The 27,894-nt window shown below is 40.7% G+C and overlaps 1 protein-coding gene across 8 annotated transcripts in view; it reads left to right on the plus strand.

Annotated features, from left to right (window-relative positions):
* PAG1 (phosphoprotein membrane anchor with glycosphingolipid microdomains 1) overlaps window positions 1-24,888 on the plus strand; it is a 97,603-nt gene extending 72,715 nt beyond the window's left edge. For 3 of the 8 annotated variants that reach the window (XM_083747922.1, XM_083747923.1, XM_083747924.1), the window contains 7 exons: window positions 2,437-2,520; window positions 9,670-9,875; window positions 11,374-11,425; window positions 12,380-12,476; window positions 15,522-16,123; window positions 17,539-17,598; window positions 18,234-24,888. In XM_083747922.1, coding sequence (XP_083604048.1) covers window positions 9,751-9,875; window positions 11,374-11,425; window positions 12,380-12,476; window positions 15,522-16,123; window positions 17,539-17,598; window positions 18,234-18,584 — 1,287 coding nt within the window. In that variant the 5' untranslated portion in view covers window positions 2,437-2,520; window positions 9,670-9,750 and the 3' untranslated portion in view covers window positions 18,585-24,888. The remainder of the gene's footprint in view (window positions 1-2,436; window positions 2,521-9,669; window positions 9,876-11,373; window positions 11,426-12,379; window positions 12,477-15,521; window positions 16,124-17,538; window positions 17,599-18,233) is intronic. The other 5 variants (XM_083747920.1, XM_083747921.1, XM_083747919.1 and 2 more) reach the window with 2 other exon arrangements.
* The last annotated feature ends 3,006 nt before the right edge of the window (window positions 24,889-27,894 follow it).

Consider the following 27,894-nt stretch of genomic DNA (forward strand, 5'->3'; position numbering starts at 1 on the left):
GAAGGAGTGATGCTTTAGCTGTGAAGATTTCCAATATTATATTAGTAGCAGATTATTAGATCTTATAATTATATTTATCCTGCCAGATTAAAGGGAAAGGAAACCTACTAATTTTAAATGGTTCTCCCAGGGCCATGGGATAGCTCTCGTTGCTTCAATGCCTTGGGCAGAATGCGTGATTTTATATTTCTGCTTGTGCAGGAGGGAGGGAGGCCAGTAAACTGAACATAGTGCAAATATAAACAATTTAACACAAATTCAGTTTGTGTTTTATTTATTATAAATGGGTGTTCCAGAAGTAAAACAAGTCATAATGTACCTGTGGCATGCATATGCTAGCGGAAAGCAGTGTGTTTCAAAATGCATCTGTAAGAATACCTAAAGTGATTGTAAACTGCTGCTTTCAGTTGTTCTGAGTTCATAAGAATTGAAATCTTCAGTTGTTTGTTTTTCTAAATATTGGAATGCTCACACCCAGTCATTCTGGCCAACTATCAGGGATGAATGAAGCTGTAGTCCAGCAACATATGGAGGGATTAAATGAAATTTCTGAGTCTTTTGTTTCTTTAAATTCCATCTGTTTGTAATTCAGATGTTCAACATATTTATAAATGACTTTGATGAAGGAATTGAGGGGATGCTCATCACATTTGCAGAAGACACCAAAGTGGGAGGGATAGCTAATGCCACTAAAAACAGAACTGAGATTCAAGAGGACCTTAACAGATTGGAGAATTATGCACAAACTAACAAAATGAGTTTAAATAGGGACAAATGTAAGGTTCTGCACTTAGGCAGGAAGAACTAGATGCACAAATATAAGATGGAGGACACCTGATTTACTAGTAGTACATGTGAAAAGGATCTAGGGGTCTTAGTGGACCATAAGCTTAACATGAGTCAACAGTGTGATGCAGCAGCAAAAAAAAAAGCTAATGCTATTCTAGGCTGCATCAACAAAAGTATAGTCTCCAAGTCAGTAATAGGAATAGTACCACTCTATTCTGCCTTGGCCAGACCACACCTGGAATACTATGTCCAATTCTGGACACCACAACTTAAGAAGCATGTTGACAAGATGGAACGTGTGCAGAGGAGGGCAACTAAGGTGATAAAGGGTCTGGAAACCAAACCTTATGAAGAGCAGTTGAAGGAGCAGGGTATGTTTAGCTTAGAAAAGAGGAGTCTGAGAGGAGATACGATATCCATCTTCAAATATCTCAAGGGCTGTCACATGGAAGAGTGAACAAGAATGTTTTTTCCTGAGCTGAAGGGGAGGACTTGAACCAATGGCTTCAAGATACAAGAAAGGAGATTCTGACTAAACATCAGGAAGAACTTTCCGATAGTAAGAGCTGTTCGACAGTAGATCAGACTCCTCCTAGAGATTGTGGACTCTCCTTCCTTGGAGGTTTTTAAGCAGTGGTTGCATGGCCATCTGTCATGGATTCTTTAGCTGCAATTCCTGCATTGGGGTTGGACTAAATGACCCTCAGGAGCCCTTCCAACTCTACAATTCTATTATTATTCTAAGATGCCTGGTGTGGTGATCATGGTTTCAGTTGTTCTGCTCATATACAGACACTTTCCGCAAAAGTATTCTACAGCTTAAGGAAGCTACAGGTATTACTCAGTTTCCTCTAGGAAACTGCCCAAGACTATGGTGTGTCTACTGGCATGAGATGTCCCAAGGGGAAAATGGGGAAATTGGTCAGAGAAACAGATGCAATCTTGAGAATGGATGGCATGTGTAGTCAAGATGAAGTGAAAAATATTGTCAAGGACAGCAAGGGCTGGAGCACTGACACATTAAAAGCCTTTTCAACTGCTTTAATTAGCAAGGTAAAATTATGTACAGTCAAAGTGCTTCTGCAAACAACGTTTTTAAAATTGAATTAGCTCTCCCTCTCCTGGAACTGTCAGCTGTCACAAATTTATGGTGTCACAACTGAAAAACGCATTTCATGAAGAGAGCTTTAATTTCTGGGCTTTTTATTGCTTCTCCACACATACATCAAGCTAAAAAGCTATCAGCGTGCATTTTCCCTGCCTAAGTGGCACTGGCCTTACACCATGTGTCAAAAAATAAGCAAATGTGAGGGTGAAAAAAATGCTTCCAAATTCATTCTGCTTTTATGACTGGTTTGGTTGCCGGACTCCAGAATACAGTTTATCTTCTTGCTAGGAAATCAATCCTCAGCTGTTTCTTTTCTTTTTCTTGTTTGAAACCATTTTAATTGAAATTTCGCCATATACCGCTTGCAGATACATTTTGGAATTACATCACTCCAATAAAAACAAACTAAAAAACCAAATATAGTATGTCAAAAGTCATTGCACGCAAATTCACAAAGTACATGACATATGCAATGTTAAAATTATTGTTACATGTTAAAAATTATATGGTTTTTTTTCTTCTCTCTCTCTCTTTGACAGGCAGATGCCAAAGCTCACATATTCCAAGCTCGGATCACCCTTTTCTAATCCTGGTGGAGGTCTAAACAATTGAATTCTTTAAGTGTAAGTGATCATGGCTGTATATTATATCCAGGAAACCATTGAGAATTTGGAACTAGGGGAGGCAGGGATTGCATCAGTAAGCTCTTAATGCATAAACACTGTAATTACATTCCTGAAATTCGTGTGTGTGTGTGTGTGTGTGTGTGTGTGTGAGAGAGAGAGAGAGAGAGAGAGAGAGAGAGAGAGAGAGAATGAATGATATACCATAATTAGGCAATAATGTATGCTGTGGTCATTTATTAGGTAAGGCTGCATTCCCTAAGTACCACACTATAGACATTAATTAAGTAGTTAGTGAAGCCCATAGGAAACAACACATCACCTTATTACTATTCATGAACACTTCCGTGATGCCTCTGCTATCAATTTTTGGGTTCCCTTGGCATGCAAGATAGGTGCTGTGCAATTTGAACTACTGTTCCATTTAATTTCCATCTGAAGCGTGGCTAACTCAGGCTGTAATCCAAGCTCGCCTTATGCCAGACTGGGGGGGGTTTCAATTGTGCGGGCACATCCCTCCACTCACTTTGCAGCCTCCTCTTGGCTGCTGTCAGAGTAACACTTGCATCCCTCTGCTGGGATGTAGACCCCCCCCCTTCCACCCACCAAATGGGACAGACCTGCCAGCAGAGCCTGATGAAAGTTCCCAAATTAGGTTGCTCCAATGGTGGGGCTAAGGTGGCCAATGATGGCTCTCACAGCCATCATCAGGCCTGAGTGGGGCTCAATTATTTATTTCCTTATTTAAACTGCAGGTGTCCCAGGGATTGGGCCCAGTCTGCCTGCCTCCAACTTTCTGCAACCACGTTTGTGGGTGGGCGGGCAGCTCTGCTGCTTCAGAGACCCTCAGCGGGACAGCAAGCAGTTTGGATTTTTCTGTCTACAGCTTTGCAGGTCAATAGTTTTGAAGTCATGATGAGCTCAGAATGAAACATAAGGTCTAGTTTTCAGAGCACAGGAGACCTTGCGTGGACCCATGGCCTTTCTTTTCTGTGTTGAAATATGGTCACAATAGGTTTCGTTTTATTTGGCAAAAAGTCGTAGACACCTTCATCAGAAAACTCTCTTTAAGCAATGTATGTAATAAAATGCAGGTTACGATCTGCACAACTTTATATATACAGTGGTACCTCGGGTTAAGTACTTAATTCGTTCTAGAGATCTGTTCTTAACCTGAAACTGTTCTTAACCTGAAGCACCACTTTAGCTAATGGGGCCTCCTGCTGCCACCGCAGCGCGATTTCTGTTCTAATCCTGAAGCAAAGTTCTTAACCCGAGGTACTATTTCTGGGTTAGCGGAGTCTGTAACCTGAAGTGTATGTAAGCTGAAGCATATGTAACCCGAGGTACCACTTATTCTGTCTGGGTAGGGGGGCTGAAATCTCTCCCAGAACATCTCAACTCTTTAGGGACCCTGCATTTCCTAGGGTCTTTCCTCAGAGTAGGGGACTGTCGGTTTGGAGATCCAGGACTTGAGACACTTCTGTATGGGGGGGGGCAAAAGCAAATGAGGGGGAGGTCAGTACACAGAGGCAGGGTTTGGAGAAAAAGCAGTGGCAATTCTCTTTCAGGCGGCAGTAAATCTTGCACCATCCAGGGTGGGTCCGTCAGGCAATGCAACAGTCGGAGGATATTTGAGGGGCAAAGGTTGGGATTTTCAGTTGAGCTATAAGGAGATGGTGGTAAAATGGGTGGCATTTGAAGTGCTCTCTCAGGACCAATGGAGTCTGATGAGGAAATTTTGTACTTCCAGTGCAGAAGTGTATGCCTGGCAGTCATGAGACTGGATTTCCATTGTAGACAAGAAAGCAGCTGCCCTGAAGGAGAAGCAGAGGGATATGGGGGGGAGTCCTAAAAAGAGAGCTCTTGGGGTGCAACAAGGACCAGAAGTCCTGCCAAACAGCACCCAGAGAAGCAAGAGGAAAGGGAGGAGAATGGGGAAGAAATCAAACAATTCTCCAAAAGCAAAATGTCTCAGAGCATGAGAAGGGGCTGATTGACACTGTCAAGGGTGGAACAAAGTTCATCCGTGACAAATGGGCACAGGAAAGAGCTCTGAGCTTAGCTGCCAGAAATCTTCAAGAGGGGAGAGCAAATCCAATGGAATGATAAGAATATGTACCAGGTTGCAGAGGTCAAAGAGATAATTTAGGAATTTGAGGAAACAAGAGGAAATTCCTTGTCTGAAACAGATTGTTGGATGATAAAATAAGTAAAGAGGCAAAATAAGAAAAGGGCACCATTTGTTCTTATTTAAATGACTATTAATGATCAGCTTTATTTTTCCTGGAGACCCAATTGCATATTTAAAAAGAAATAAAAAGCAGCTCTCTGATTGTGTGTTCCTTGAAAAAGATAAAAATGAAAGGATCGTAACCTACCAGCATGTTTGCATTTGAAAAATATATGTGTGCATATGTGTTCACATACCCATATTCAATGTAATTGGCTATGCATACGCGCCTCATTTACCTTGGTATCAAGCAAGGGGGTGTTTAAAAAGATGGAATTTATAGCATCTTTGTAGCTACAGTTCACACATGTTCACTGAACATTGTAAATTGGATTAGAAATAACGGCAACACCCTAATAAACAGAAAAGGTGTTAAAACTGAGCTTTGACAGCTTGAGTGCATCTGCATCTCCGATTATCTCATGCATGCTTTTTGCAATAATCTTTTGGACTGACTGATCCTGTTTTAGCACATCTCTTGTGCTTATCTGTGGCTTTATGGTGGAGTCCTTCCTTTGTATGGATTTTCCTGACACATAGTAAAAAAATATTATCCTTTTGCAGTACAGTGTTTTCCATATTTTGGCAGGGCAGAAACAGGGGTGAGAGCAAGCTTCTCTCAAGATCAGATAATCAGAATGACACTAGCTTTGAAAGATGTAAGTGTGGAATTCTCATGACTTCACAGCTTCCACTGGAGTGAAGTATTATTGTTAAGTTAGTCCAAAATGATAATAAGCAAAACAGCCAGCAAAATTCCATTCCTTAAGATAAGTTCACATTCTCATGTGGACCTTTTGACAAGCTCTAAACACTCCTTCTGGAAAAAAACATTCCCTTTCCCTTGTAGGGTATCAGGAATGGATTAAAATCAGATACCCAAGACTCACACAGCCACCTTCTAGATCTCTCTGTGAGCTTGTATATTTATTTATGCCTTTTCGTTATATTTAGGATTTTTATCATGGCTCTAAAACTTTGCTGTGGCAATTAATATGCAAGCAATCTCTCTCTATATATTTTTATGTGTTTGAGGAGAGGGTGCCGGCCTTCTCCATTCCCTGGATCCAGGAAGTGTTAAAAGCTAATCAAGCTTTCTAATTCCAAGAAATAGCCTTGGTGAGGTGATGGGGATTAAAGAACTCAGTGCCAGACGGAGCCCCTCTTCCTCAACAGATAAAGCCAGAGTAGAGAGCAGGGAATTGATGCTACTTAGAAGTACAGTCATACCTCGGAAGTCGAACAGAATCCATTCTGTAAGTCCGTTCGTCTTCTAAAATTTTTGACTTCCAAAGGGCAGCTTCTGACTGGATTCAGGAAGCTCCTGCAGCCAATCAGAAGCCATGGAAGCCCTGTCAGATGTTTGGCTTCCAAAGCAACGTTCGGAAACCAGAACACTCACTTCCGGTTTTTGATTGTTCGGGAGCCGGAACTTTTGACTCCTAAGGCATTTGGGAGCCGATGTACGACTGTAAAACATTAGAGAGCAATGTTTGATTTCTGTCTGAATCCAAGGCTGCGGCTATGAGAGAAACAAGACCCTTTTGAGGTACTAATGCTGTGAGGCCCTCCATTGTAGGCTCAGGATGTATATATGTGTAAATAAGCCGTATATCATGAAGATACCACAGTCTCTGCTATGCCTCATTCCAAAAGGAATCCTGGGTAAGTGCTGGGAACCACTAGAATCTTGCACTTCTCATAGATTGGGGTGGCATGCAACAATATGCATTTGTGAGCAGACTGGATAGCATTATAAGTTGTCACTACATTCCTGTAGGGTAGTTATTGGTAGTGAAATGAAATTTTAGATAAGTAAGCATCGGTGTTAAAAACTGCAGATCCAGAATCTGCAAGTTAGCCATCGTATCATAATCCGTCCACTTATATGACAAATGCCGGGGAGGGGGGGGGGGGATAAAGCATCAGATATGGACAATAATCCACTAAAATGTAGATAATATTGGTTTTATAAGACAATACCAAACTCCCTGTGTAGAAGTGCTGGACTGGGACTCCACTGTAAGTCAACTAGGTTAAGCTAAGCTCTGGCATTTTCACACATAGATTTTCTCGCGTTAACAGCATTTACGTGTGCACAAGTTGCATTCGAGACACAAATATGTGCTTGTTAATATCACATGCAGAACTCTGTGCAAAAGACCACAATTAAGTTGTACTAAAATATCTGTGAAATGTTAATCAGAGGGGCAAAAAGTGGCTTGTGTTACAATGCATTGGGAGTCTACAAAAATGTGATTGCTTTGGAGCACTCAAAGGGAACAGTGGTTTAATGCTGCCACCTTGTGCCCAAGAGTTGAACAAGCACATCTACAGGCAATAACTGCTCCAACATCGCAACCAGAATTGTTCTTTAAGCTCACACTTCTAGTTTTAAAATTTAACAAGCTTGTGAACTATTAAAAACATTTGTTACCTATGAGAGTAGAAAATTCTGTATGCTTGAGCTCAGAATAATTACTTGGGAGTGAAGCTCACTGTAAATCAAATACAGTGGTACCTCATGTTAAGTAATTAATTCATTCTGGAGGTCTGTTCTTAACCTGAAACTGTTCTTAACCTGAAGCACCACTTTAGCTAATGGGGCCTCCTGCTGCTGCCGCACTGCCGGAGCACGATTTCTGTTCTCATCCTGAAGCAAAGTTCTTAACCGGAGGTAATATTTCTGGGTTAGTGGAGTCTGTAACCTGAAGTGTATGTAACCTGAAGCATCTGTAACCCGAGGTACCACTGTATCCCTGTTTCTTCATGAATTTCAGATCAGTTAATTTCAAATAGGTAGAGCTTGGTGCAAATTAATATTTATTTTATGAGGCTTGTTTTTTTTTCAATAGCAAAGATGGAGAATTTTCAGTTCCCTTGGTTATTCAGAACTTCTGAGCCATCTTTGTCCCCCCACCCCCAGTATGCATGCATTCAGAATGGACATCTGCAAGGCGAGAGCCTGCTTCCACAGGAGCAGAACTGTTCATTACGGTGTAGGGTCATAAGGTTACTCTCTGCCATATGAAGAATGTAAGAGCCAACAAAAGGCCCATCCAGTTCAGCAACGTGTTCTTAGAGTAGTCAACCAAATGCCTGTGTAAGAGGCCTGAAAGCAGGACATGAGCATTATAGCACTTTCCCCACTTGTGATTCCAGCACCCGGAATTGAGAGACATGCTGTTTCCGACAGTGAAGGTACAATGTAGCCATTGTGGCTGGAAGCCACTGATAGCTTTTATCCTCCATGAATTTGTCTCTTTGGAAGGCATCCATGTTATTGCCTAATGCACGGGTGTCAGGGCTCAGGTAACCACAAGACCTTGGGATGCAGACAGCAGCACATTCTTTCTGCCACTTTAACTGCATAGAATCCCTTCATGCATGTGGCAAATGAAGGCAAATCCAGACGATACATAGTGATTTTGGACAAATGAATCACTTGTGTAGTATTGTAAACTTGTGCAGTAGTCTGTTACTTTTGTCTTATTCCTAAAAGCTTTGAGTGAGATCATATTGTGCCGGCACTCTTGAACTTTTACTGACATGAAACAGGTATAGTATTTTTTAAAAAACAGAACAGAACAGAACATTTGTTTCACTACCGTTGTATGAAAATGCTGCCAAGCTTTTCAGGATCACCACAGATGCCCCTGGCTAACATGCAGCTATTTCAAATGGGTATATCTCATTTTTCCATGGTGTGGTTCAGCACCCAACCTGAATATCTGCTTTTAAAGCTCTGTACTGCTTTTAAATACAGTACTGCAGCACAATTTGGATTTTTAAAATGAGTATTTCTGAGTATGACTATCCAACTGGGACATCTGAACCTTAAAAAATGGCTGTTGTATAGACAATTAATGCAAATTAGTAGACAAATAGATGTGTCAATTCATCTTCATCGATGTTATACTTACAACTTTTCCTTTTCTTGCTTTTATCCAGAGTTGTTAAAATATATTTATTTCCAGTTCTAGGGTTGTAGCCAACTAAGTCCTCCCCAGATTAAATGCACTGAAATTAATGGGTCTAAGTTGGTCATACCCATTAATTTCAATGGGCCTCCTATAAGTAGAACTACTGTTTGATTCAAGCCCCATAATCCTATTGGTTTCCCTCTTTTTGATTAAAGAGGGGGATCCAGACTGTGGTTGCAGTCCTCTACAACATACCTAGAAATAAGTCCCACTGAAATTACAGAGGCTTACTTTTGAGTAGATATGCATAGGATTGCACTGTTAAGTTAGCTGCACTAGGGTCCCACCGAAATCCACATGGAAAACTTGGTTGGCAGGCTTGGTTCCCACTGGGGCTTAAATTCAACAATTTTAATCTGGAGTCATTGCTATGAAATACCATCATTTCCCTCTCTAAATTTGTTCACATGCAGACATTCTCCCTTGCTAGGGGTAGTTTAGTGGGCTAAAAGACGTAGCTACTAATCAGGAAGTGACTAGTTGTGCTTACTGACTCTGCCATGAACTCATCAGATGCTATGTTGTGATACAGCATCATTCCAGGCACATCGGTGAGGAGAAATAGTGGCCAAGATAGCTGCCAGTTCAATCCGACAGCAGCGCACCTTAAACAAACTCTCCGCTGTTTCCATTAGATTCAGAATGGTGCCTCCGATTACCTCGTGACGGTTAACATAGCTGAAATGTTAGTAGTTCTGAAAATATAAAAAAGCAGGATTAAAATTGTAACTTCCGTCATGCCATATATTTAAAACACATGATTTCCCCCCTAGGGAATGTAACTTGATAAGGATGCTGGGAACTGTAGCTCGGGGAGGGATAAGCAACAGATTCTTTGGGGAAAGTAATGTGCTATAAATGTGGGGTTTGAACACACCCAGCCTTTAAACCGGACTTCTTTGTAATGTCTCTCCCCCCTTTTTTGCTCCACAGAAAGAAGAACTCTTATCTGCGCAAATGCCAAGGTCTTGTGAGGACTAGCTGCCCTCCTCCAAAGGCACCCCCTTCTGTATCATGGGGCCTGGGGATAGCTTCTTAAGTACAGGGCTGCTTCACATCATCATATGGGGAAGCCTGGCAGCCATGGCAATGCTCCTGGTCTTCAGTTTCCTGCTCTTCCTATGCTCTAGCTGTGATAGGTAAGGTCTTGCTCAGGATACAATGTCAGGGTGCAGTAAAGGCATGAACAGGAACTGTGATGTTGGACCCCTTAGACAGTGACAGCGTGTGTGTGTGTGTGTGTTTGTGTAAAAATAGTGTGTGACCTCCACAAAATCAGGACCAGCAGGAAATAGCTAACTTCCCATGGTAAGTGTAAGATTGTCAGGGGTGGCTGTCTAATGTCGTGTTATGCCACAAACCCCATGGCAGCCATTTTGTATTCTGCCATCCTCCTTCTGCCCCCAACAGCAGCTGTTTTGTGACTGGCTGTTTCAGCACACACTCCGAATTCAAAATGTGCCCCCACCACCACCAAAAGGATGGAAACCCTCAGCTTGGGCTCAGGCAGCAACCACACCAAATAAAGATTGTGGTTATAATTTCATAAGACACAAGTGTATGTGTTTAATATTGGATGCTGGGGGTCTAAAATCAAGGAATGATTATGTTTTCGTGAACAAATCCAAGAGACAAAGTTCAGTTTTGCTGTACGTTTGAATTGGAACCAGAATTAATATCAATCAATTTTGCCTGTTAATGAGACCAGCATATAGTTAGTTCATCATGCATATTAATTATGGCTGCCCACTTTGCATTGCTGATTATTCAAACAACAGAGGCTATGTTCAACTAGAAATATCCATTAAAATAAATAGCTTTGCCCTTTCCCTTGTTGTTTACATAAAATAGCAAGAGGGGGGAAAGACTCTGGAGCTGCTGTTGAATTGGAACTGACTAAAATAACCCCGAAGAATGCTTACCAAAGTTTGTGACTGATAACTCCTGCCCTCATTTGCATGCTCTATCCCTGAAGTCTCTAAGACACTTCCAAGAGGATGAAAACTAAAGACATTCTTGTAAGAATCGGTCTGCTGGGTATTTCTAACAAGCTATGCAAATTCTAATGCCAGACATTATCTGGCAATCATACTTTAATAATTTAGCATGTTGTTAGGCTGGATTTGGTGCCAGGATGTTTGTAGAGCAGGTACTTGCTGAGAAGTGCAATTAAACTAAATCCCTTCCTTCCTAGAAAAGTTACACTGATGCTATTGATATAATAATGGGTGACATTAAAAGCAGATGCTTTGTCAGAAAAGCTTCGGGGAGCAAATTAGTTACTGCGTACATGAATCATATTGTGCATTGCATGGGCAGCATCGTGGATTTTAAATGGCATAATTAGTCTGCTTTCAGGGAAATAAATTTTTAGAAGTGCAGCTACAGTTGAGGTGGGATTTGCCGCTGAGTTCAGAAGGGTGGTGAAATGTAAATATCTTGCTTCTGAAACTCTCATGGAAGGGAACTTTGTGCCCTGTATGTTTGCAGCAACTTCCTTTGGTATTTATATACATGTCCGGTTGATTTCAGGAAGGTTTTAGTTGGATTGGGACCAGCAAGTAGTCATCATCAATACTATAGTTTGAACTGCTATTTTATTTTAACAATGCACCTAAATCTCTGTTTACATTAAAGGGAGAAGAGACCCAAACACCAGAATGGGGACCATGAGAATCTGATGAATGTGGTAAAAATGAATCCGTCACTTATTATTGAAAGTGCTTTTTCTGTAGTTCATAACATATAAGAGGAAGACTAGCATAGTCTATACTATTAGCTATAATAACAGTGAACCTTAAGACTAATAATCTATTCATTTGCTTATCATTGTTTGAACAAACAATAGTTTAGCGTTACGGCATATGTGAACCTTATTTGCCGTATTGGCCTGAATATAAACCACACTTTTTTCTAAATTCAGGCTGTGAAAAGTTAAAGTGCGGCAAAGCAGTGTGGCTCCCCCCCCCCCCCGGAAGCATGCTGGGAGCGCAGGGCAGCAGTGTGCTGCCCGCCCGCCGCTCCCAGCCACCAGAAAGAAGGAGAAAGGGGAGGACGCCGCTGGCAAAGTGGTGTGGTTCCCCCCTCAGGAAGCAGCCCGGGTGTGTGCGGCAATGGCACACAGCCTGCCCTCCGCTCCCAAGCCTCCCCCGACGCTGGCTTGGAGTGATAGTGCCGGGAATGCCGTAGTGCCGAGAGGCGGGCGGCATCCACAAATAAGCCTTGATTTTTAAAGGTGCAGCTTATTTGCGGTGTGGTTTATATTCTGGCCAATACGGTACTTACCTCAGAAGATTTATAAACCTCTTGATCAAAGAAATCTCCAAGCAGTGTATAAATAAAATTGTAAATAAAACACTGCTAAAATCCAGAAACCAATTAAAAACAAATATACCTAAAACCACAACCATTACAAAGAAATGTAGGCAACTAAATTTTTCGCAGGTGTCTAAAACAGTATAGAAGGCATGAAAATTAGGACTTATTCCATAACAGTCTTCTTCTTCGGTGATCCTTCGTAGCCAAGTAAGATTGTCTTCCATAAACACAGTTTTAACAGTGATCCATAACAGTAATTGCTGAACAATAACTCTTCCCATAGCTGGTTCAAATGATATGCTAATCCATTCATTTTGCTTTGCAGCCTTCAGATAAGGAGGCATTTAGCCACTCCGTCACAAGTCTGGCTACAGATCCACTTGCCAGCAGTGAACAAAATGGAGGACTCAGTAATGGTGATGGTAAGAACTGACTTATCATTTATTTGATTTCACAGCACTCACAACAGCAAACGGGCACCATGCTTAGTGAGAGATAATGTGGAGGTAACATAAAAGTTCTATCTGTGTTGTTCAGTCTGTTATTTAGGTTATCACTTGGTGCTTCCATTATCAATCAAGGAACACGAATATGTGAATTAGCCAAGAGAGATTAACAGATAGTTGAAATAAATTAATGAACCAACTATGCTGAAAAGATAGGGATTTTGTTGGTAATTGTGTTGTGATTGGGTATGGGAAAACAATATTCAGGGAGACATCTATTAGTTTGCATAACCTGTACACATTTCATTGGCAATTGTAGTAATTTATCATATGCTTTTTAAATTAGTACCTCTAGGTCATATGTTTTAAGATAAGAAATGCCAGCGTACACAAGTGCTCTTACATTTTAGTCTCTGAAACATACTACTAAATTATAATTGCAGTGTTATCCTGAGGTAAAATTAACACATTATATTCTTGGTGAACTAGATAGCTATAAAAATCCTTAATGATTCAGTTCAATCATTGTGAAGGTAATTGAAAAGTGAGTGAGTCTTCCTGCTTGGCTAAACATTTGAAATGAGTGTAACTTAAAAATAAATAAATGCTGAAAGCTTTTATAAACTAGAAACACAAAATAAATACATTCATATTCTGTGTCTTCCACAGCCTGGTATATTGGACTGACCTCCCTCTAACTATTAAATTTTAAAGATACATGATAGCTTGAAAGAAAGGAGGAACAGGTGTCAGACAGTGAAATCAGTGGCATGCACAAGGCCTGCCAAGAGTTTGTTTTTCAGAAAGAGAACTGCACACTGGTAACTCTTTTTAGTTACTTGTTGTCTTCTCAGGTTCCACAACCATTGCTGGAAACTCAACACTTCCATGCCATTGAAGATCTCTTGTAGAAGGATATTCTCCTTCTGCACCAGTAATTAATCACATGAATGAGCTCCACAAATTGAAAGGGACAGTGGAGCTGAGCAACTGGCCCCACCACTGAGCTCACAGAGCACTAGACCCCTTATGTCTACAAGCTGAAATGGATGTCTACGTAGGCTTCCATGGGAGCTGTACAATCAAGAGTTTCAGATTTTGTGGAAGCCTACATTTGTGGGTATCCCCAGCTTAAATAACTATACTTGGTGCATATTCTCAGGATATTTGGGTAGGGAGCCAGGGAGCCTCATTGCTACTTTCAACATGTGGCTCAACAAGTGATGTGATTGTGTGATTATTTCTTCACATTGTATTCATTTCAAGGGCTCGTTCCTCAGCTCTCAAACACACGTCCTTCCCGCCAATGCAGTTCACAAAACAATACAAGGCAACTAAGAATAATAATACATTAACAACAAAGTTCAGGCCAAACAGCAAATAAAAACAGAAGTAGCAATTAAAACATTAAATATATGCCTAAGGGAATAAAATTACCTTGAGAAAACAAAGTCACCCCTGATTTGAGGTTACATTTGCACTATACATTTAAAGTAGTATCATACCACTTTAAACAATCATGGCTTCCCTCAAATAATCTTGGGAACTGTAGTTTGTTAAGCGTGCTGAGAGTTGTTAGGAGACGCCTATTCCCCTCACAGAGCTACAATTCCCAAATGTACAAGTGGTACACTTGTTAATTGCAGTAGCATGGCCAACTAGGTGATGGTAGTTGCATAGAAGTCACAATAACTTCGAATTCTATAATATCTGAACACAAAAGGTTCCCTTATTTAGGTAATAAACCATTGTCTTCTGACAATTTTATGCACATTTCTTGCCAAGTGATGCTGTATCTAAATTGCAAAGCCTAAAGACGATTAAGATGTCTAGGAAGGGGTGTTTCTTCAGCCTTGCCTCTTCTCTTTCCTGAGGGTTCTTTTTGACGAGAAAATCACCACCTTTAGTTAATCAAGACATTATCTAATACATGCTTCAAAAAGATCAAACTTTCTGTGCATAATCCCTATTAAAGGGGCTTACTTTGTTGTAAGTAGGAGTAAGAGAGGATCTTGTATAGTTGTTGCTTTCATCTTTGCTTGACTTAAATACTAGACTGAAAGATATCACAGGTTAAGCACCAGTGGAGGCAGGCCCATTAGGGCAAATGGGGCACCAGCCCACCAACTTTAGCCTGCTCTCAGCCAGTCCCCATCTGCCTCCCTTCTAATATATAGCCAGATCTTAGCTTTGTACTTCTGGAACTCAGCAGGGAGGAAGATGGAGTGCAGCTGGTGCAGAATTTGGCAGCCAGGTTGCACAAGACAGTTTGAGTATATTATACCAATCCTGGCCTGACTTGTACTGGCTGCCAATTAGTTTCTGGGCCCAATTCAAAGTGCTGGTTTTGTCCTATAAAGCCTTCAACGGCTCAGGACCGCAGTACCTCAAGGACATATGAACCAACCCAGACCCTACTATCATCATCTGAGGCTCGTCTTCATGTGCCTCCTCTACGAGAGGTTTAGAGGGCGGCAACATCATAACGGGCCTTTTCTGCAGTGGCTCCCTGTTTGTGGAATGCTCTCCCCAGGGAGGTTCATCTGGTGCCTTCATTATACACCTTTTGGAGCCAGGCGAAAATGTTCCTCTTCAACCAGCCCTTGGGCTGATTAATATTCTACAGCCTTTTAAATGTGTTTGTGAGAGGTATTGTTTTGTTCTTTCTGTTGTAACTATTTATTTGTGCTTTTATCTTGTATTTTTATCTTGTGAACTGCCCTGAGATCTTTACATGAAAGGCAGTATATAAATCTAACAAACAACAACAGCTAGAATCAGTTGATTCCAGGTCCTTTTAGTCTCCTTCCCTTCCACCCTAGCAGCCCCAGTGAGCACCAGTCACTGCTGGTTAGCAGACATAATCCAGTGTATCTGAGGACCTTGGTGGATATTTTTTTTCCTGGAACAGGATATTCTTTTTTCAGGTGTGACCCTTCTGGTTTCTATAATGGATGTTATATTCTGCACTTACATTAAAGGCTCATGTTGTTCATATTATGTATATTCCCCCCTCCTTAGTTCTATCAGAAGATAGCACAACTGCTTGCATCCAGCCTTATGAAGAAGTGCAAACCTCTGCTACTGACCTCCTGGATCAACAGGACAGTCAGGGAAGATCCTTAAAATGTCATCAAAGCAGGGAGCTACCCAGAATTCCTCCCAACAATGCCATAGAAACTATTCTGTCTACAAGAAATACAGAAAACGATCAGGGTCTAGGTATGGAGGGCCCCTACGAAGTGCTGAAAGACAGCTCCTCCCAAGAAAACATAGTTGAGGACTGTTTGTATGAGACTGTGAAGGAGATAAAGGAGCTGGCAGCAACAGCCAGCACAGAGAAGAGCTGCGACAGCAAGCCCAAAGCTGCTGTGATGGTTAACGGGAACCTCGATCATGTTGCCGAGCGTAAAGTCGAATCAGCTGAGTATGCCTCCGTGGACAGGAATAAAAAAAGCCGCCAGAGTGTTAATTCGGAGAGTCCTCTTAGCAACACTCCAGACCTGGAAGATGAAGCTCCACCTCCAGTGCCTGCGAAACTCCTTGATGAGAATGAGAATGAGCAGGAGAAAGGAGCCAAGGAGGAGGAAGAGGTGGCAGAAGGGCCTAGTGAACCTGACAAGGTATACCTTACGTTTCTTAATCATTTGCAGAAGAGCATGCCACTGTATTGAGACTTGCTCCTGATGTCTATGTGTTTGTCATAGGACATGCTGTTTGGAAGCAGAAGCAACACAAAAAGTAAAATAAAAGCACAACAACAATCCTGGCCTCCAAATCCCTGATCCAAGAAAGTCCTGGCTTCATTCTGATTTTGAGACAAACCAAAGGTTTTTCTCCACTTCCACCCAGAAAAGCCCAGCTGCATTTTATGACATCATTTCAAATTAAATAGATTTTTTTTATTTTCCCATCTTCCAAATCTTCTCTCAGGCCTGTCAGCCTGTGTTCCTTTCAGATGTTGTCCAAAAAACCACTTCCTTGAAACACAGCACTTTTGAAGCTGCACTCTCTGGGTGCCTGTCAGCTGACTGGCAGTGAAGGTGTGCATTCAAATGAGGTTACTTTCTTTGAACTTTGACAGCTATCAACCATCTGCTGTCAGGTGATTCCCAGATGAGTGCTCACACCCACCAGTCAAAGTTTGCCCACAGGGTTGGGGGAATTAATCGGGGCTCTGACCTACCAGCTCTTCCCCATCCCTGGAATATATATCTCATGAGGCTAAGATGTGGTAGGTAATCACTCTCTTTATGTAAAAATGCCCTTGTGTGTTGTTGTTTTTCCAAATGTGCCAGTTTTGAGTATTGTATGTTGCCTGACATACAGTACTGAAATTTAAATTATGTTGACCCATCCTTTTAACTGAACATTTATAATAGCTTTTAAGTGACAACATAATTTTAAGGCCTATTTTGAACAGCTGGTTTTATTTTTATGCTGCACAAGGTAGAAATCCTAAAGAAAAATTGTGGCAAATTATGGTGAGATAAATTAGTTGTTGCAGTAAACAACTAATTGTTTCTTCAGAGTTTTTTATGTGTTGCCTTGTAGGCCTCAGTAACTGAACCGAACCTACCAATCTTTCTAAAACTAAAAAATATACATTAATTACCCAGTTATGGTGTATTGGTGTATTGGTACCAGTAGGTGTATTAGTATGATGCACTGAAAAATCCAAAGGAAAATATTCTGATTGGCCAATCAGCTTCATTTTAATTGTGTACATACATGGACTTCTACTGACATAGACATATTTCAGTAAAATTTTAAAAAATATAGTAGAACTGGACTGGAGTCTATAATGTTGCTGATCATTCACCCCTCCTTATGCCACTCAAGCTCATAACTAACGTTTTTTCGCATCTAAAAGCTCTACTTACCTTAAGGCTGTTTATCTCTGAAACTGCAGTGTGGGTTTTAGCTAATGTTGAAATGCGTGAGTATGAAAATGACCATTTATTATGTACTAAATCCTAGAGGCAGGGTGCCTATCACTGCTATCTGTTAATAAAGCTTATTTTCCTGTCTCTTTCAGAGGCTTAGTTCACTGTCCTACAAATCTCGGGAAGAAGACCCATCTCTTACAGAAGACGAGGTGAGTTTCTTTTTGCATGAAATTTAATAATTCTGCATAAGTGCTGCATCATTAAGAAGGTCTGAGAATGGTGGGCAAATCTGTGCAATAAAAGATGCCCCCCTCCAATGCAAAGGATTATTTTTGTTGGGCGCACATGGAAATCTGCAAGCTGTAGCATTTTCTGTGTTTTATAGTGAAGCAAGGCATTCTCTGTAAGAGGGACTCGGCTCTGGCAATTAAGAAGCATCAGCCTGATACAGAATCATAGAATTGGAAAGTTGGAAAGGACCCCAAGGGACATCTAATCCAGCCCCCCCCCCCCCTGCAATGCAGGAATCACAACTACAGCATCCCTGACAGATGGCCATGCACCCCCTGTTTACAAACCTCCAATGAAAGAGTCTACCACTTTACCAGGAAACTGTGGTTTAATCTCTTGACCTCAAACCATGATATCAAAACTTGGAGGAAGCCCACAAACATGGTACTCATCCTTAATCCAACAAACCATGGTTTATTGGCCCATAAATGTTTATGACTGATTCAGCCTATATGCCATAGCATATTTCTTAGTGAATAATGAAGCCATAGTATGAACAATCAATTTGCTATTTTCATGTATTTAATTCTTCCCCTTTCCCACCCTCCTCTAGATTTCAGCAATGTACTCTTCTGTAAATAAACCAGGCCAGGCCACCAGAGCGCTGGAGTCTACATACACCTGCATTCCTGAAATTGTACCTCAGAAGTCGCCATCTATTTGCAGTGGTCTTTATGCCAGTGTGAAGGACTTGGAAAACACCCCAAACCTTACCGCCATGCCTCAGTCAACAGACAGACTAAATGGGGAATTAGAGCCAGACTATGAAGCGATTCAGACTATAAACCGTGAGGAAGACAGAAATGCTTTGGTACTGAACAACAGCCAATCAATCATCCCACAAGAGAATGACTACGAGAGTATTGGGGATCTGCAACAGACCAAGGACATCACTAGGCTTTAACTGTGTAAGATGCAAGACTCTGGGAACTGGTGATTGGCTGTATTTCAGAAGACCCAAGGTGGATTCACAGTCAACATTTTATCACTTACAAGCTTGACTGACAGTTTAGCATACAAAATTATCTCCACTGAAAACAAAAAAAAGTATTTCATGTCAAGTGAAACGAAAGCTCTGCCTGAAATGTTTGATAAGCTATTGTCTGCTTTACACATGGAAATCACCTTCTAGATGTAACCTCACTATGGGCGGAAAGCAAGGGATATTGCTCCGTCTGAAAATCAGAGAAAGGCAAAGGGGAAGAAAAAAGTTTTTTTTAAAAAATAACTAAAAACACAACCCTTAGAATGTTTTGCCAAGATATGTGATGCCATTTGACTGCTCTTGTAGGTACTGGTTACCACCATAAAGTATAGATATAATCAAAGCTGACGGTACTGGAAAGGCTTCCATAGAGAGAGCTAGCATTTGGTAAAAAGAGTTTAATGTTTGCCACTTGCCATGTGTGTGTGTCCATGCCTGTGTTATATGCACACACGCGAGCACACAAACACACACAAGGTTTTAATTTTCTTTAAAAGGGTATTTTGTCATCTATTGGGGGGGGGGAGTGGACAAGTTGTAAATTCTCTTAGGATATTTTCACACATGCACCATTTGAAGTGTTTGGCATACATCGTATTGTTTCACCGTGTATACATGCCAGCTTCCAAACAGCTAATTTGCAGTAACATGCTTAATACAACCATGGAGACTTTTGTCATTGTAAGTCAACAAGGAAGCCTGACCTTAATCTTATGCTTCAGCTTTTGTCTTGCTCTGCAGAGGTGGGAAAATGCTAGGAGAGGGCAGGGAGATGGTATTTTGGGGAATCTGCACATCACGTTTTGAGGAACTACAGTTAAATATTGTTGAAGGTGGTTTGCACTTTTTGTTTGCTGTACTGCAGACAGCATGTGGCCCTTTAGTTGGTGATGGACTGGAAAATCCCATCATCCCTAATCATTTTCCATGCTGGCTGGAGTCCAACAACATTGGGAAGTGGGGAGTGTCCCTGGACTATAGTATGGTACTGTCATTCACAAGTGATCTATTCCCACAATGATTGAATAAAACTTGTAGAATCCATTTCTCATCCCCTGTAAAAGTACACTATGATTTATTTGCATTTAGAACCTCCATTTCCTTAATGGAGATACAACTATAATGCTTTAAAGTTTAGGATTTAATACACGTACACATCCTACCTTTCACTCACAATCACTTTGCTTTTGAAACGTACTGCATTTCATTGTTTCCCCAAATAGGTGGCAACATTTGCATCAAGTGTGCATCCCACATAGAAAGGTACTAGGTGCAATCTTAAGAAATATCATTTTTTAACAAATGAAAGGGGGTAAGTAAAACATTAGACATGGAGTTAATTAGTAAGCAGGTTCAGAGATGACTTCAGAGTATTCAGTATACTAAAGTTTAAAGCAAACTGTAAACACTAAGTTGTTTAATTAAGATGAATGTTAATGCACACAAGGAAAAATAATCCTTACAGATTCAAGATTACTCTCACTAATTATTCTCAGAATTACTCTGGACAACATTCACACTCACTAAACCAATTTAAAGCGGAAGCCAACTTCTTTATATTCAGGCAAGATTGGGAAGTTTTGAAGTAGCAACCAGAGCACACAGCAAGAGGTTTTTTGTTTTTTTTAAAACAGGCTGCTGAGAGTCATTTGTTTTTCACATGTGTTGCTGCTTATGTTTTTTTTTCCCTAGACCCATGTAGGAAAAATACAATGTGTGAAGTGTCTGTCCATGAGAAAACATGCTTTGTATAAACAAACAGAGGTCAACTTCCAAAATGTTGCATGTCTTGCTTGCTGATCCTCTTTCTACCACCCCCTCTCTATTACCTTACCACTACGCTTAACTTTTGTATACATACAGCATCCTCCCTAATGCTTTGTTCACTTGATTCATTCAGTTTGCAAAAGGAGTAGCTGCAAATGTATTGTTGCATTTATAATAGTATTTGTGGTGCTATGCTGTAAAACGTGAAGGAGAGTCACACATCTCCAAACATTCAGACGCGTGTGGTGGACTTGGTTTAGACAGCTGCAACTGGGTGAAATAGCCCTAAGTAATTAGTGTTTCCAGGCACTTGGAAAGATTTGCTTTTTTTTAATGCATATCCATTATTTAGATTGTTTTGGACATCTGGTTCAAATTTCCAGAAGATGCCTTGTAGCTGACTTGCAGCCTTAGCCTTAGCAGCCATTCAAGTTTTTGTGTAAGCACTAATGATAACATCAATTGCCATGTGATAGCTTAGCTGCATTTACCTGCTATCACAAGTCGTTGCCATATGAATTGGGTACCCATTCAAGTAGAGGCCATTTCAAATGCTTTATGCAGCAGCAGTAATTGTCCCCATGGAGTAAAGAGTTTTCATACTGCTATCATATTTCTGGTATCAGCTACAGTGGCATGCCATTAAGTGGACTTTATCTGCTTTGGTGGTGATCTATGTGCTAAGCCAACACTACATGTCATCACTATTGTCTAGATTACCTCTTTTGTGGAGGCTGTTTCATGTGGCAGTCATAATATTTATACCAGCCTTTAAACAAAACTTGAAGTACAAGCCCACAAGCCCTTAGGATGGTATTCAGTGAAGTTTTACTCAGAGGAGGCCCACTGAAATTAAGGAACATGACTTATCCACACTTACTTTTTGCCCTATCCTTTCCAGGCACACTTTAAAGCTCTGCTTTTCATATAAGAATAGACCTGTAGAGTTGGAAGGGACCCTGTGGATCATCAAGTCCAACCCCCTGCAATGCAGGAATATGCAGCTGTCCCATACGGGGATCAAACCTGCAACCTTGGCGTAATCAGCACTGTGTTCTAACCAACTGCACTATCCAGGCTTGTTAACCAATTGAGCTATCCAGACTGAGCACTCATTCCAGAGCTTTCCCTGTGGAAACCTGCTCTTTTAAGCTGTAGTGCCACAAACAGCAATTCTAGTTTTCTGTGGATTGCTGTTTGCACTGATTCAGCATTAGAGAGCAGGTTTTCATAGGGAAAGCCCTGGGGGTGGGAGGAAACAGAGCACTCATGTGGAGCTTTAAAGCATGGACTGTTCCTGGAAATTGCAGAGGAAAGGTAAGTGTGGGTAAGCCCTAAATTAGGTCCCCTAATTTCTATTGGTTTACCCTGAGTAAAATTTATTTGAATACCAGTGCCTGGTATTAGCATCACTCAACCAATTACTGTGGCATTCCAGATAGATATGCCTGTTTATCTATTTGGAATTTAGGAATCTTTGTTTGTGAATGATTAGAACAATATTTTCCTGGAAGCCCTAGTAAGGTATGTGCAAAAAAGGTGACAGTGAAGAAGATCCCTGCTGTGGGGATTGTAATACCAGGTTCCAGGATTCAAACTTCTCTTTTGTTAAGGCTAGCTCTTCTCTGGTGGCAAGTAGGTGTGTTTCAGCCACCGTGTTGCTCAGGACATAAAACACTGTGCCTTTAGAAATCCACCTTCTATGAAGTCTTCTGGTTTCCTGGACAGTTTCTCTTCATCAAAAGTATACGAGGTGCTTTCTCTTTAATTTTTCTAAGGTGCTTAATTAAATATCCTGAAAAGCTACTTCCTTGTATATGTTGCTAGAAGCTAATGTTTCTAGAAGGAACACTTTGTTTCCTCTAGAAATTTCTACTTTGCTTAAGCTTGGAATCCCATATGCTCAAGATGGACTCAACAGGCTGGAATGACTGACTTGAACCAATTGAGGCAGATTTTTTGTGTTGAAAACTGACTACTGTATCTCTCTCCACCTGATGTTGAGTTGTATATTGCCAATGTGTCATTCTGTGTTTGTATTAATTGTGTGGAGTAATGTTTTGTTGTAAGAGAAAGATAGAACAAGCCACCTAACTAACCTTTGAATAGGCAGGCACACACACACACACACACACACACACACACACACACACACACACACTTACACTTACTTACACTAGCTATATCTGTGCAAAAGTTTTTTCAAGGACTTAGATCTACTCAATTCCATTTGATGCTCTGAATTGAGACCATGTTAGTTTTGCCAGCTGCATGCCAAAAGCCAGCTTTAGCAGTATATGTAGTACTTGCTGCATTTTCCATAATATATCAGGAATTTGCTCCTCTACAGAAACATTTCTGAAAGAGCTCCTTTTACACACAACGTTAAAGTATCTTCTAGCATGAATGGGCAAGACTTGACACCTGTGAGAACCACTGCGAGTGCCAGGCTAGATGAAGGAACAGTTTGACTCTCATACCCGCCAACATTTCTTTGATGAAAATAGAGACATCCTATTCCATAATAATAATTTTATTATGTATACCCACCCATCTGACTGGGTTGTCCCAGCTGCTCTGGGAAACTTCCAATATAGATAAAAACATAATAGAACTATACAGGGTTGCCTTCAGATGTCTTCTAAAGGTTGTATAGTTACTTATTCCTTGGCTTGAGGGTTGCATAACTCCATACTATCCAACTTTTCTCCGCTGAAATTAGGGACATCCTACCATACCCTCTAATATTTATCTGATAAAAATAGGGGTGTCCTATGGGAAATTGAGACATTCCAGGATCAAATCAGAAACTGAGACAGCTTCTGTAAACTTGGGACTGTCCCTGGAGAACAGGGACACTTGGAGGGTATAATTAACATATATATGTATAATTAACATATATAGTCTCATAAGAAGTACCACATTTATCTTAGCAAAAATACAGAAGGGTTAACTTGTTGCTACATACAAAGTTAATGTTAAGTTAATCACTCAAGAATCTCATCATGTTAGCAGTCATCAAGAAGTCGTCTGTGTGCGTACACATTTCGTCCCCAGTATTCTATGACTTTTTAATGCTATCTTACAGTGAGATGGCATGGAAGTAATTGTCTGTTCTTTTCTTTTGAAAAGTGCTATGCCACATAAGGTACAGTTTTTAAAAATAGTGCATTTATGTATTTTAAATTGTGTTGTGCATCTACAGCCACAGGTGATGCTTTAGAGTTCGGTAACCAGTTTTATTGAGAATAATTTTCCAGCAATCTCCTGAACTGGTCAATGAACTCAGTCTTGTCTACAGTTCTTTGTGCATGTTGATACACACAAGGAGTTGCTGAATGAGCAGTCTACCTTTCGTTGTGATGGATGGGATAGAAATGCATGTCCAAAGGAATGCATGCACTATCAGCTTCCTCCATTCAAATGAATGGTGGACAATGGTTTACAACCCAAGAAGTGGTTTTACAGCTGAGCTTTTGGGATTGCAAACAATTGCCCACTTGCATCACTGACTGTAATGGGGTCTAAGTGCTAAATCGCAGCTGCTGTGAATAGAAATCACTAATCATTTTTACTACTGTAGCAATTTCTTATACAATAGGTGAGGCTTTTTTCACAGCCTGTCTGGTTATGGTTTTATAATCTATAGAGTTTTATACACTGAGCAAGCAGGCAGTAAAGTAGTTTCATTTTCAGAAATTATACACCACAAATTGTAGCTTGGAATAATTCTAGGTCTTGTTCTACTTTTAAAATAATTCATCATCATGACTAAGGTATGGTTATATCAGTGGATAAATGCAATGAAGTTCCCTTAAATATTTCTTGTAATTGTATGTACAGTCTGATGTAATTTAGCGATTCTGTTTTCCTAATATTGTTCATTTAGTATTCCTAGCCAATTTAACATTTGGCTGCTGAAAGCACAGTAGGCAATTATGTTTATTGACTGTAAATAAGGACAAACTTCTGTATAACTGCATTGGAACAAGAAAGTGTGGCTTAAGAAATACAGTTCAGTGATATATATATATATAAAAAACACTTTATTTATGTATTGCAGTACCCTCGCCCTATCGTGTCAGTGGATAAATCCCTTCATTTTCTTACTTTGCAAAAGGTCTTTGTGTGTTCCCATTTCAAAAGGCAGATCATAAGGCATATGGAGTGCTATTTTTCCAGAAAAAGAGGCACCGGAACTCACCGTGAATGTCTTGTTCTCTTATAATTGCAATAGCGCCTACCAGAGAGGTGCCAGAACTGAGTTCCACTGAGTTCCAGCTGGAAAAAAAGCCCTAGGCATATGACTTGTGGATTGTTAGATATCTATGTAAATAGTGTTTAAAGGGATAAAGGTTTTGTACAGAGATGAAACACATATCCAAAACCCCACTATGGAAACTATATTTAAAACCCACTTAATAGTGTGGAATAAAGTACAATAAAAATTGCTTAAGGGAATGCATGCATCTTTTTCTTGGTGTGCTAGGAGTTTTCACAGTTCTTTTGACTCTTTTTTATAGAACATGAATAAGAGGATTCATAAATACATTTTCATGAGTGTGTTTATTTAAAAGTTTAATATTTCATCTGCACTAATAAAAGCAAGAAGTGTTATGCTCTTAATCGAGAACGAAAGGTAAGTGGTGAGGTAACAAAGTTTGCTGATGATTGTAAATTGTTCAGGGTAGTTATAGCAAGAAAAGGAGATGTAAGGTGCTCCAAAAAGATCTCTCCGAACTGGGTGAATGGGGAGTAAAATGGAAAATGCAATTCAATGTAGTATTAGAACTCGGGGCCATCCAATGAAACTGAATGTTGGAAAATTCAGGGCAGCCAAAAAAACAAAGTACCTCTTCGCATAGTGCATAGTTAAGCTTTGGAATTCACTCCCATAAGCCATAGCGATGGCCCCAAATTCATGGAGAATAAAAACTATCAGTGACTGCTAATCACAATGTTTATGTTGTCCCTCCATTGTGCCTCTGAACACTAGTTGCTGGGATTCATTATTGCACTCGGGTCCTGCCTGCTTCCTACAGGCATCCTGTGACAACGGGATGCTGGACTAGATTGGCTTTTGGCCTAATTCAGCAGGGTTCTTATGTTCCTAAGCTCAGTTGATGGATGCAAGTATATCTGGGCTGCGCTGCACTGTAATGCCTTGAGTATATGTATTTTAGGAGGACAGAAAGCTTGGACAATGCATCCCATTGGGACTTTTCCCCACCCACCCCCACTCCAGTACCTACATAGCAGAGAGAATATATTGCCATCATCTTTTGTAGGGAAGAACTTTCAGCCTACTTCTTATAGTAAGGGGGAAGATAGGAGCTACCTGGGCTGGCTGCTCAAGTTTATCATTTCATAGGCGTGGGGTGCCAGTTACCAGGAAGCACATACTGTATAACATGCATTAAAAATCAGCCTAGTAATCTGCCTAGCAAAATCAAACTTCACAGGCTGAAAACCAGCTTGGTCTTCTGCTGGCTAAAATCCAAATATGTCTGATGGTGGGCATCAGTAATAATAATAACAACTATTACTAATAATAATACCCCACCCATCTGCCACTCTGGGCAGCTTCCAGCAGAATATTAAAATACAATGATTCATCAAATGTTAAAAGCTTCCCTAAACAGCCTTCAGATGTCATGGCACATAAACAGATACATTTTAAAATGTGTTGAGAGTGACTTCCCATTTTGTTAATTTTCTGTAGGATTTTAGACGTGACTCCATTTCTTATTACATTGGTACAAACTGAAGTCAGTGTAGCCCTTTCCCTATAACGTAGATTTTAAATGATTTCCAACACCAATCAACAATATTTGCTCTCAAAAGTCAATGCACATTATGAAAGTTTCAATGTCTATTTTACCAAAGTCAACCCAATCCTAAAATTAAGAGTTGTCTATCAATTATGTCTATAATACATGCTTGACTTGCTTACATAGAATTACAACTGCGCCCATAAACAGCAAGTATATTGTGATTATAGGCTTATATGTTTCTCAGATGCATTTTTGTACAATCACATTCTTGTACAATCATGATTGAAATATTCATCGTTAAACATGGACACAACATTCCACAGTACAGTGGTACCTCGGGTTAAGTACTTAATTCTTTCCGGAGGTCCGTTCTTAACCTGAAACTGTTCTTAACCTGAAGCACCACTTTAGCTAATGGGGCCTCCTGCTGCTGCCGTGCCGCCGGAGTACGATTTCTGTTCTCATCCTGAAGCAAACTTCTTAACCTGAGGTAATATTTCTGGGTTAGCGGAGTCTGTAACATGAAGCGTATGTAACCTGAAGCGTCTGTAACCCGGGGTACCACTGTATCGTGTCTTTATATATACACATACTCCCATCATATCTGACCATAGGCCATGCTTGCTGGGGCTGTAGGAAGTTGGTTATGCATCTCCATGATCTCCTTTATTCCAGCAGTTTCCCTTTCGATATAAAGTCCAATTCCTCAGAAGAGACCAGGGGCTTACACAGTCACTGCCCATACCTGGTCTTCTGCTGGGTAAATGTTCTAAAGCTGAGACTTAGTCCACACCCATGTAGATCCCTACCAACAGAGCTGTCTGGGAACCAAAGAGGTGTTCCGACTGTGTCTCTCAGCTTTGGGCTCCTGAAGCCCAAGAGGGAGGATGGGGAGAATTGGGGACCAAGAAAGAACTTGGGATGGGGTCATTGCAGTGCTTAGGCCAAAATCCCCAAGATGGGGCTCTTCAGGCTGCCCTCAAGCTCATGCATTTTTCACCATGTCTCCAGTGAAAGATGGGCCCTAGGCCATCCTCCTCCAAAGAGCTTTCTCCAGAGTCTGAGCCAGCAACAACCCTGCCATCAAGAGCCCTGTATCGTGCCCATTCATATTGTGCCAAAGTGCCTGCCATCTGTTTGGCTCTTCCAAATAAAAGTTTTATTGTACAGGCAGAGCTTTAAACTTTTATTCCCTTTTTTACGAATTCACTTGGCACTTTGTGGAAAAGGGAACAGCAGCAAATTCTTTGAGCTTGCTCGGTGAAAGGAGCTGGGCAAGGGGCCCAGGCTCTTCCTCTGCATTAAGCAGTGTTTGTGTTTGAAGGTTCTGGAGATTTCTGAAGAGAACAACTCCTTCTGAATAAAACCTTGACACCTAAGGGTTGCTTCATATGTCACTTTTGATCCTCAGGAATACACTGTACTAAACGGGCATGGATTGTTTGTATCCCCCCATTCATTTATGGTACAGACGTCTATGTTGTTGTTGCTAGAACAAGGGGGGGGGGGCGTTGAACAGTTTTATCTTATATGGTGAGTGCAATAAGTGGTTCTATACAGATCCAGAATAAAGTTCCACTCACCAAACCCAACCCTTCCTTTGCCCCAACAACCCTTCTGCGCTCCCAGCCCAGTGATCACACAAACACACAGGACCTTCTTTTTCTCTCCCTTCACCAGATGACTAA

Source organism: Podarcis gaigeae, assembly GCF_964106915.1.
Source record: "Podarcis gaigeae genome assembly, chromosome: 7".
NCBI lineage: Eukaryota > Metazoa > Chordata > Lepidosauria > Squamata > Lacertidae > Podarcis > Podarcis gaigeae.